The 11,500-nt window shown below is 54.0% G+C and overlaps 1 protein-coding gene and 1 non-coding gene across 6 annotated transcripts in view; both read right to left on the minus strand.

The window, feature by feature from the left end:
- Positions 1-10,956, minus strand: part of ZNF385A (zinc finger protein 385A) — a 27,857-nt gene extending 16,901 nt beyond the window's left edge. For 2 of the 5 annotated variants that reach the window (XM_049783505.1, XM_049783502.1), the window contains exons 1-2: positions 10,878-10,956; positions 2,596-2,732 (exon numbers count right to left, since the gene is read on the minus strand). In XM_049783505.1, coding sequence (XP_049639462.1) covers positions 2,596-2,732; positions 10,878-10,887 — 147 coding nt within the window. In that variant the 5' untranslated portion in view covers positions 10,888-10,956. Of the gene's footprint in view, positions 1-2,595; positions 2,733-4,007; positions 4,191-10,877 lie in introns of those variants that run through there. The other 3 variants (XM_049783504.1, XM_049783503.1, XM_049783506.1) reach the window with 3 other exon arrangements.
- LOC126023294 (small nucleolar RNA ACA64) lies at positions 442-566 on the minus strand. Its single transcript, XR_007500468.1, has one exon. It is a non-coding gene; the product is annotated as a small nucleolar RNA ACA64 (small nucleolar RNA).
- Positions 10,957-11,500: the final 544 nt, after the last annotated feature.

Genomic DNA, 11,500 nt, shown 5'->3' on the forward strand with positions numbered 1-11,500 from the left:
CAAAAAAAAAAAAAAAAAAAAAGAATTGGTTTTGTTTTTATTTGTGGGCTATACTTGCTGGTATTCAGGGCTTACTCTTGGCTCTGCACTCAGGAATTACTTCTGGTAGACTTGGGAGACCATATGGGATACTGGGGATACTCCTGGCTCTATGCTCAGAAGTCGCCACCAGCAGGCTCGGGGAACCATATGGGATGCCAGGATTTGAACCACCATCCTTGTGCATGCAAGGCAAATGCCTTACCGCTGTGCTATCTCTCTGGCTCATTTTGTTAGAATCTTACTGAAGTTTTATTTTCCCTCCCAGCATCAGCAACTTTTTGAAAAGGAGAAGCTAGCCCCTCCCCATCCCCTCTTTGTGGTGACAGCGGTGGGGCCTTAGGGTTGGGCAGTCGGACAAGGCCATGATGAGAGGGTCTGGGATTGCTGGGGCCTGCTGTGGTGTCTAGAAGCCTGAATTTCACCTCTTCACACTGGAGAGTGGGCAGTGAGCTGAGGCCCCACTGACTTAGGTGCTGAATCTTACCTACGGCCATGGGCAAAGCTGTGGATGATTTTCAAGTAAAGCCTGTTATTACAGTTTTTATAATCCTTCTGTCTTCTTGAGCCATAGATCATTGCCTTCCTGCCTTTATTTCTCCCCTGAACATAAGCTCCTTCAAAACTGGACTGTCTCTTATTGACCATCACGCCTCTGCCAGATCAAGCCTAGAGCCTTGCTTATAGCCAGCATTCAATTTTTTCAGCTGTCAAATGAGGATAAAACAACAGCTTACCCCATAGGGTGCTGTAATGACTGAGCTATGAAAAACACTTAGTATACACTTCAAGTGTGATGCAAATGTTGATATGGATTCTTTTTCCTTTTTGTTTTTCTTTTGCAGTGCTTGGGATCGAACCCAGGGTCTTATGCATTCGAAGCATGTTCTCGTCTACAGAGCCATCTCCCCAGCCCTTGATTTCAATTCTTAGGGAAGAAGCAGTTGCGATTTAAGGGAACTCTATTTGGAATTTGATGCTATGTGTTCAAATTAGACACATCCTGGAGCCGGATCGGTGGCGCAACAGTAAGAAGTCTGCCTTGCATGTGGCTGACCTAGGACAGGTTTGATCCCCCTGCCTCCCATATGGTCCCCAAACCAGGAGTAATTTCTGAGCACAGAGCCAGGAGTAACCCCTGAGTGTCACTGGGTATGATCCAAAACCCAAAAACAAACGAAAAATAAATAAATAAAAATTCAACATATCCATGCCACTAATTGTGCAAATCAAAGGCCACACTGTGCCAACTTCAATAAACCATTCAGGCCTTTTGTGTTTTAGATTCTGTTCTCCCAATATGTTTACCACCTGGGCTGTGGTGAAGATTAAACAAGATCATGTATAGCAACATTTACTGCAGTGCCTGGCATGGAGTCAATGCTCATGTCATGCCTGTAGCTAAATAACCTCTGATAGTGGATTCTTTTGAGTGGAATAGAAGCTAGTTCTCCCCATACCTTTGGCTCCCACCTATTCCCCAAGCCTAAAATCTAACTGTCCAGGGAACAATGTGCTACATTGTCCCCTAGATCTTCTGCTCCTCTCAAGGTGATTTCTTAGTCCCAGCCAGAGGCCTGAGCCTAGGAGTCATCCCTGACTCATCCTTTCTCTTCTCCCCTGCCCCCACACCGTGGGTTGGTCACCATGGCTTGTCAATATTTCCCTGGAAACACCTCGCCATCCTCTCTCTCTCCACTTACACTATTGCTGTCCAGACCCTGTCTGGCCCTTCAGGCTTCCTTGCAGGCTAGCCTCGGTGGGACAATTTCCTGACTGGACCACTTTGCAGCCTCTGTGCTGAGCCTATCACCCACCTTGCAAATCCGGCTCTGGCATTATGAGTAGTGTCTTGCCTTCTCACTAGTGGATGATAGCTTTCTATTTATTTATTTATTTATTTATTTATTTATTTATTTATTTATTTATTTATTTATTGAGGGAGGGGGCTTTCCTGGTGATACTCAGGGTTTATTCCTAGCTCTGTGCTCAGGAATTATTCCTAGCAGGACTCTGTAACCATATGGGGTGCTGGGGATTGAATCTGAGATGAGCACTGCATGCAAGGCAAATGTTCTATCCACTGTATTATCTCTCCATACTCCTTAGCTCTCCACTTCCAAACAAGTTTGCCAGCCTTACAGGCTGGCTCTACCCCACTGCTGGCTGTTCTTGCACAGACAGGTATATGGGTGCCCCTGATAACTCCCTCTTTCAGATTACAATTTCAGAATTACTTCCTACTTCAGCCCCACCCTAAATTCAAGACCCCTAACATGGGTCTTATTTCTTCCCTAGACTGGCTAATTGAATCAGTGAATTCATGTCAAACACTTCAGCATATTATCTGGCTTCTAGCAAGACCTCAGCCACTACTTGGCTATTATCGTTAACTGTTCTCAGTGGTATACCAGATAGATAAGGATACTTAAAACTGACGCAAAGTAAGAAAAAGAGATGATGAAGAGACGAGGAACTAGATGCCGGATGAGATGGGGGGGGGGTGTAGGGGTAAGTAGGGACGGGACACCAGTGGTGGAGGCGGCTGCTACTCACAGTGCTGTAGTTGCTGAAGAGGCCCAGGGCAGGGGCTGGCTCCAGTGGGAAGGGCAGGATCTGCTTGAGGTCCAGAGGGGGCTGCATGATGGGGGGCTGCCGTAGCAGAGGGAGGGGCCCTGCCCGGCTCAGGCTGCCTAAAAAGGGCAGAGAAAATATTATGTGACGAAGAAAGCTTGAGACTTGGAGCCCCACCCAAGCCGACTATTCTCCTACACTGGGGACCCACTACCCAGAAGTCGGCCCCCCCATGCACACTTCCGTGCTTGCTAGAATTGAAGCAGTGGAGTGGGGTGTCCTGTGGGGTCAGGGGAGGGGAGTCCATCCTTCCCCCTGGGTGGCTTTCACTTCCTCCTCTTCTAGTCTCTGTCTCTCAAGACTTTTAGGAGTCTGAGGTAGTTTCAGCCTCCAGAACTGGAGCCGTTCAGCTTCAGCCTGCTTAGGTATTTGCTTTCCCCAGAAAAATCCCCAAGGCATCCTCCAGGGAAAAAGAAACTGCATGTGTGTGTGTGTGTGCGCGTGTGTGCATGTGTGTGTGTGTGTGTGTGTGTGTGTATCCTTTTTGGAGGAGAATATTGAGGCCTAGATCTAGAAGAGGGTCATTGACTATTTCAGATACCTAAGAGTTAAGATGTTCCATCAATAATCCTTTTTGGGGGGTTGGCTGGTTGGGACCAAACCCAGAGGTAATGGGGGACTTCCCTGGTGTGTTGCTCTGGGTGGTCACTCTTGCCAGTGTTGGAGCTACTGTATAGTGCTGGGTTTTGAACCTGGGTTTCTACATGCAGAGCATGTACTCCAGTCTTTCGAGCTAACACCATGCTTCAGTCTTAATTGTTTACTTGTTTGTTTGTTAGATTGTTTTTTGGGGGAGGCCATTTGGTAGTGCTTAGCAGTTACTCCTGGCTTTGCTCTCAGGAATCACCCCTGGGTGAATCCTGAAACCGTATGTGGTACCTTGGATTGAACAGAGATTGTACGCGTGCAAGGCAAACACCTAAACCCTTATAATCCAGCCACCTAGTTTTAATTCCTAGTCACTGCTTATACCTCTGGGGGAGGCAGCAGGGAATGGCAGTGGAATACTCAGGCTTCAGGACCCCTTCTCCCAACCTTCCTATTCTTCCATTAGTCCCTTGGAGATAGGGGAGAGTCAGGCAGTGTTGGGAGCATTTAACTCCCACTCTGAAGAGGAACCACATACGGTCTTTTTGGGAGGGGAATGCCTCAGTCTGACCTCACTGGGAAATGAAAGTCCAGGCCAGCCATTCAATCAACTCCCCCTGAAACTCCTTTTCTGCCCCACAGAGCCCGCAAAGACCCCCACCAGCCTCCAAAGGACTAGTGTGAAAGCCATAACACCCTTCTGTGCAGCCTGCCCTCACAGGCCCATTGTCCCAATGGGAACTCACCCCTGCCAGCAGTGGGCCTGACCGGATCAGAGGCAAACCCAGGAGGCCACAGCTTCAGCCATCCTGCCTTGACCTGACTGGGGCCCAGGTTCCCCTGGGGTCCTTTCTGTGCCCTCCTTCCACATTGCCCCTTTCATACCTCCAGTCGGGTGCCCACTGCCCCAAGGCAGTGGCCTGGCCCTGGCCCCCTAGGGGCCTGGACTGACAGCTCCCCTCTTTTGGTTCTGCCCCCTGTCCCCTCCCTCACCAGCACCCCCCCAAGTCCAGTCAGTAGAATCAACCAATCAGATCTCTGGAAAAGTGGGGCAGAGGGGAGGGCGGGGGAGCAGGGATTAGGGGAATCTGAGGCGAGAGGGAGGGGGTGGGGAGGGCTCAGGCACAACTGGGGGGCAGGGAGCAAATCTAGAAAGGTCTGGTGGGGGGGTCTCTCTCCCTCATTCACAGCCAGGACTGGGTGAAAGGGGTGCCTGAGGCAAAGAGGGGTCAATGATTTGGGCCTTTGGCTTTTTTATGGGCTGAGGGTGTGGGCAGGATGCTTGCGTGTGACCCTGGCAAGGGGGTCTTGTGTCCTGTGTCCCTTCCCTCTGGTCACCTCACAATTAGGGCAGGGTAGGGGGGCGAGACAGATAGACAGGCAGAAGGATTAAAAAGTGAGAAAGTGAGAGGCAGGAGTAGGTGGCCAAGAAGGACTGGCAGAGAAAAGGTTGGCGAGCAGAGGGAGATGGTGACTGAGGGAAGGGGCAAGGAAAGGAACTGGTGAAGCTGGACATAGTGCTCATTCAGGGAGACAAAGGGCAGACAAGGGCCAGAGATGGCAAGAAAGGGACAGCAGAGAAGGACCAGTGGGTGCTCGGGCCCTCGACCCTTCCTGCTTTGTGGCACAAAGCTTCTCCACTCTGTCACCCTCCCTGCTGCCTGGCACACGCGCCTGGGGCAGCCTTAACGAGCCCCAGGCGGCATCAAGAATGGTGAGAGAAACCCGAGCGCTTGCGGCACCCAGCACCCACCCAGCAGCTGCTTTGGGGTTGGCTCTTGCCCTGCCCTGGAGCACCATGACCCGTGACCTGTGGTGACCGCAGCTCTGATCCTTGACCCTTTACTGGGCTGGGGACTCTCAGTGCTGCCTCTCAAACACCCATCGTAGAGGGGGGGAGGGGGGAAGGAGAGAGAGAGAGAGAGAGAGAGAGAGAGAGAGAGAGAGAGAGAGAGAGAGAGAGAGAGAGAGAGAGAGAGAGAGAGAGAGAGAGAGAGAGAGAGAGGAGAGAGAGATATATCAAGGGGCCCCTAGCTGCCTGAAGCGCATTCAATCTCAGAAGCACCATACTTCTGAGAGGTCACTGTCTCTCTCCTTTCAATTCCACACCCAAGGACACAGAAGCTCAGGGACCCTTGGAAACATGGATCATATCACAGATACTCTCAATAGCAGACCTAGGATTTATAGATTTGCTTCATTTTAGACTTGGGGGCCACACCTAGAAGTGCTTAGGAGCCACTTTCGCCTTGTTGCTTAGGGGTCACTCCTGGAGGTGCTGGGGATTGAACCAGGGGTCTCCCACACACGAAGTATGTGCTCCTCCTCTTTGAGTTGACTCGCTGGCCCAGACCAAGATCTAGCTCACTGCAAGACAAATCTCCCCCTCTGCCCCCCCCTTCTGCACAACTGAAGGCCTCCAGTCCAGACTAACTCTGAATCTGGGATCTGAGCACAGGCTTCCATCTTGTTCCTGGAGAGGAAAGGGGGAGTGGGGCCTGGCGTCATTAGAAGGAAACAAGGCCACTTACTTCCCCAGGCTGGCAGCTTCTCTTTTCCAGTGGCTGGAGGGAGGAAGTGGAGGAGAAGGAAGAGGAAGAGGAGGAGGAGGAGGAGGAGGAGGAGGAGGAGGAGGAGGAGGAGAAAGAGAAGGAGGTTGTGAGATGAGAGAGTGAGGCAGAAGGGGTGAAATGAGCTTGATGTCAAGGAAGGAGGCAAGGCGGGTAACTGGGGACTGGAGATTTGGCTGTTGCCTGGGTCAGAGTTGGGAAGAGGGGCAATTGGCAGTTTGGGGGCAGAGCAGGCACTACAGACTGAGCAGTTTCAGGAAGCCTAAGCCCCTTTCAGAAAATAACTGTCCTAGCCAATTTCTGAGCACTCACTGCTTGTCAGGCTCTCTGATCCCTGCAGAGCCTCCCCTGGAGGGCGCCACTGCTCCCAGCTGTGCTATTTGCCGGGCTTCCGGGGCTCTCAGTCTTATTTGTTTGTCATTTGTCAAATTCAAACAACAGTCCTTGCTTTGAGGAGTTGTTGAGCAGCAAGAATCCGTGTAAGGGGCTGGCATGAATGCCCCCGAGAGTGCTGGCTAAAGAGATGAATTCTTGGGAGCAATAGTACAATGGAGAGGGTGTTTGCCTTGCATGTGGTCAATCTGAGTTTGATCCCCAGCATCCCATATGGTGCCTGAACCCCTTCAGGAATTATACCTGAATGCAGAGCCAGGAAAAACTCATAAGCACTGCTGGCTGTGGTCCCAAAAAAACATTAAAAAAAATTTTTTTTTTGTTTTTGTTTTTGGATCACACCCGCCAGTGCTCAGGGGTTACTCCTGGCTCTACACTCAGAAATCGCTCCTGGCAGGCCCGGGGGACCATATGGGATGCTGGGATTCAAATCATCGACCTTCTGCATGCAAGGCAAACGCCTTATCTCCATGCTATCTCTCCATCCCCAGAAATGAATTCTTGTAGATGATGCCAAACATCTCAAAGAGGGGGACCTATTTAGCCAGATCACACAGCTGGGCTTTAAACCTGGCCAGCTTCAGAGGCAGAATTCCCGCATTACGTTTGTCTGGAGAGGCTAGGGAAGAGAAGGGAAAAGGAGGAATCTCTAGGGACTGGAGAGATAGCACACCAGGTAGGGAGCTTGCTTTGCACATGGCCCACCCAGGTTGAATCCCTGGCACTCCATAGGTCCCCTGGGCTCTGCTGGGAGTGATCCCTCAGTATTTATTTTCTGAGCATTGTTAGATGTAGCCCAGAAAACAAAAAACTAAAAAGAGAAAGGATTTCTAGTAAGTGCTGGGAAGCAAGAAACAAGGTTGGAGATGCATGGCTGGTGACATCTGGTTAGGTGAAAGCTTTGGGCGGCTTTGGAGGGGGAGGGTGGAGAGGCTTTTGCCTGCGTGCGCATGCGTGTGTGTGCCCAGCACATGTCAGGCAGAGCCTGGAGGAGCTGGGGCCTAGCTGGGACAGGCCACTCCAGGGGAAGCTCATTAGAGTAATTACCTCTAGCAGCCCAAACCCCACCCAGCTTTGTGGGGACCTGCCAAATGCTTCTCAGTGCACTCTCAGACCCCAGGTGGATATCCACCTGTTCCTTCTGTACCCCATTTAAACTGTCTGAACCCTGGGGAATTCGGCTGAAGTTTCCCCTCCAGCTCGGAGCCACAACTGGCTCCTTCCATCCTGCAGGGGTCAGGCTCTATCCTTCTACTCTTCCCCTGTAATTCTGGTCAAGTGCCACCACCTAAGGCCATCTTAGGTGTGGCCTGGAACCTCAGCCCTTGTAGAAGAATGGGAGTGTCCCTATGAGCTGGCCTGGGAGTGGCTGAGTCTGGGTAGGTACAGGAGCCAGGAAAAAGGGCTGGTAGGGTGTGGTTTAGTGTTGGTCTCAAGATTTAGCCAGGATGATGTTAAGAACAGGAGAGGTGTTGGGGTCAGAAGTGCATGCAGAGTTTGGGCCTAGTGGGGAAGAGGGCAGAGTCGTGCTGTGTAAAAAGGCCACTAGAGGGGCCAGAGATATAGTACAGTGGGAAGGGTGCTTGCCTTGCAAGCCTCTGATGTGGGGGCTCCAACCCTAATAACTCAATCACTCCTAAACTCTAGCAGGAGTGAGCCTTGAGTGAAGAGCCAGGAGTAAGCCCTGAGAACAGCAAAGTATGATGCAAAAACCAAAAAGAAAAAAAAAAAAGAAGAAGAAAATGGTCATTAGATTCTCGGAGAAGCCCATGGGTCTGAAATCTCATTTGAATTAATTTTTTTTTTTTTTTTTTTTTGGTTTTTGGGCCACACCCGGTAACGCTCAGGGGTTACTCCTGGCTATGCGCTCAGAAGTTGCTCCTGGCTTGGGGGACCATATGGGACACCGGGGGATCGAACCGCGGTCCGTCCAAGGCTAGCGGTCCGTCCAAGGCTAGCGCAGGCAAGGCAGGCGCACCTTACCTTTAGCGCCACCGCCCGGCCCCTGAATTAATTTCTTTTTCTCTTCAGGTCTTTGACCTTCTCTCCTTTCCCAGATATGCTAGGAAAGGGGTAGAGGGAAGGTCCATAAATCTTTGGATATTATTATCTTGGTATTTGTGTGTGTGTGTGTGTGTGTGTGTGTGTGTGTGTGTTTGTTTTTGGGTCACACCCAGCAGCATTCAGGGGTTACTCCTGGCTCAGCGCTCAGAAATTGCTCCTGGCAGGCTCAGGAAACCAGATGGGATGCTGGGATTCAAATCACCCTCTGTCCTGGATCAACTGCGTGCAAGGCAAACATCCTACAACTGTGCTATCTCTCTGGCCCCTTGATCTTATCTTATTGACCAGATTCTTTGTATTTGTTCCCTCCTGCCTCGATTTCCCTCTTGTTGGCAGGAAATAGACTGAGGGCTGGAATGACTTTGAAGTCAAAGACGAAAGCAACAAGGGGGTGATTATGAAGAGCCACTCAAACATCAACCCTAATAACCCCAGGGTGGATGCGGGTGGGGGCAGGTCCCACGAGAGAAGGAAGCAGTATGGAAAGGAGAAAGGGGAGACTGGAAAGGCCTCTGTGACTCCTCAAGCCCCAATGCCAGAACCCAGTTGGAAAGAATAATAATATTGGTCCAAAACAGGGAGCAGGGGCCCAGAACCATGTTAACCTGGGCTGGGAGACATATCAAGAACAGGCAAGCCCTTCCATAGATAAGCACTGCGACCGGAAAACCTCAGCATGGCCCTAGGGTGGGCCTGAGCTTTGGCTTTTCTGGAAGCTTGTCTTCTCTCCCCTTTTCCTAAACAAGGTCAAGTGTGTGTGTGTGTGTGTGTGTGTGTGTGTGTGTGTGTGTGTGTGTGTGTGTGTGTGTGTGTGTGTGTGTGTACTGGGGTGAAGAGGGAGGACTGGCAAGCCTCCTGTCTCTTGTGTCTTAGAGAACTGACCCCCTGGGGGAGGGAGGAAGTGAAGATGTAAGAGAGATGCTTGTCCAATTGGGGGGCAGAGAAACCAGGTGTTCTTCCTGTGGGGGGGGGCTTGGTTAGGTTTGGATCCCGAGGTCCTCTTTCAGGTCCACTGGCTGGGACACTGCTCACAGGCTCGTGAGCTGGGTACAGGCAGGGTGGAGGTGTGGGGAGCCCAGGATGGAGCTGGGGGCAGGAGTTCTATCCGCAGGATGAAGATCGGAGGACTGTGGATCCGTGTGCTCTAAGAACATGAGTGTGTGTGTGTGTGTGTGTGTGTGTGTGTGTGTGTGTGAGTGTGTGACGGTGGGGGGGGGGTCTCATCCCTGGTGCATAGACTTTTGGGCAGTGGACAGGCACCCCTGTAGTCATACCTCCCTCCATTCAGTCCTTCATGTATCAGACATCAGCGGGCACACACAGCCGGATGCAGGGAGAGGAGTGGGGAAGGGAAGGGAAGGGAAGGCGCTCCAGGCTCCAGGAGAAGACAGGAGCAGAGGGCATAGGGGACAAAAGTCAGGACGGGTCAAACCCAAGGAGACCTCCAGGCAGGGGGGAGCGAAAGGCACAGACAGATAGATGCCCAGCGGCAGGCAGGAAGATACTGAGACCAAACCCCAGGCTCTAGGAGGGAGCTAAGCTAGGGTCCCCCATGGGGGTGGTGGTGGTGGTGGTGCGGGGAGACCAGACCGCAGAGATGGAAGTCAGGGTGCCGAGGGCCAGGGCGCTCCCATCCCAAACCAGCTCAGGAAGCCACCCACCAGGCCAGGCCGGGCCGGGCCGGGCAGGGCCGGGCCGGGCAGGGCAGGGCAGAGGGCCCCTCTAGGGCACGGTGGCAGAGGGAAGCAGGGCAGAGTGACCTGATGGGGAGCCCAGGGCACCGCCAGGCCCTCGCCTCCCCCAACCTACATCCATGTAGGTCATGAGCATAAGGGGGGGTGCGGTGGCAGCAGGGCCAGCCCCTGCCCCACCCCCGCACCCCGGGAGCCCCAGGCCCAGCGCAGGGCTGGAGGTGGGGGAGCAGGGCGGGTGGGAGCGGGAGGCTGGGCGGGCGGGCGGGAGGCTCGCCGAAAGCTGGGGCAGGTCCCGGCGAGTCGGGGCAGGAAGGCTGCGGAGCCAGGCTCCCGCCGCAGAGCCGGGGGACAGTTTCGCGGGCGTCGCCAGGGCCCTGGGCACCCAGGCAGCCCCCCCCGGTCCCACTCCCACCGTTCTCCCCTCCAAGGGACACCCCCTATTCTTCGCCCCCGCCCCCATGGGCTCCTTCCCTCCTGTCCTGGGCCCACAAGGATGTCGGGGTGTCTGAGCTGGGGGCGGGAAGGGGGGGGAAGGCGCTGGGCCGGTTTTGGGGGGGGTCCCCCGGGTCAGAACCCCCTCCCCCCAAGCCGGGCCCAGCCCCCCTCCTACCTAGCTGTCATCTAATATTCATGAGCCTCATGAATACGCAATGTCCTCATGATGGGGCAGGGGGCTCGCCCGAGCTGTCGCCCCCCGGTGGGGTGTCACTCCCTGGGTGAGATCAGGACGAGGGGGAGCGGGGAGCCCAGATGTGCCGCCAGATGCGGGGGAGGGGGAGCCCTCGGTGGTGATGGGCGGCCGCAGTCCCCGCGGTGTCCCTAGATGGGGGCAGGGGGTGGCTGCGCCCAGGGAGAGGGACCCCGGGCACCTGGAACCCGGGGCCGAGACACTCACCGAGGATCATGCTGGGTGGGGGACCCAGGCGCCCGGGCTTGGCTCCGCGTCGCTCTGTCCCGGGGGCCGCTCTGGTCGGGCTGGGGTACGGGGGGAGGAGCCCGGGGCGGAGCCGGGGCCGGTAGAGGCGGAGAAGGGGGCGGAGCCCGCAGCAGGTGAAGCGGGAGGAGGGGACCCCCTAGCTGGGGTGGTAAAGGGGTGCCCGTGCCCTCCTTGCCTCCTCTTTCGATGACTTGGCACCGCGGAGCCTCCCGGGCGTCCTTGCAGGCCGGCCCGGGCATATGGGTGAGGGGCGCGCTTCTTTAGAAGGGGGCACAGAGGAGGGGGGACGCTGGAGCAATGATTGGGGGGTCCCTACTCCCACCCACCCACCCACCCATCCTGGAATGGGCTGAGGCTGAGATCAGGAAGTCTGCTCCTAGGATGATATGTGGATATGAGTGGATGTAGGGTATCCAGTTGGGGCCTTTATTGGGACCCCCATATTGGGAGTGATGGTGGGGAAGGGGATTCAAATAGTTGGGGTTCTTACATGGTTTCCCTAAGTGCAGAGCCCTCACATCACTTGGGGTTGAAGATAGCTCCCTGGTTGCTCTACCTGTTTTTTTTTTTTTTTTTGGGGG

This window comes from Suncus etruscus, chromosome 11, assembly GCF_024139225.1.
Source record: "Suncus etruscus isolate mSunEtr1 chromosome 11, mSunEtr1.pri.cur, whole genome shotgun sequence".
Taxonomy (NCBI): domain Eukaryota; kingdom Metazoa; phylum Chordata; class Mammalia; order Eulipotyphla; family Soricidae; genus Suncus; species Suncus etruscus.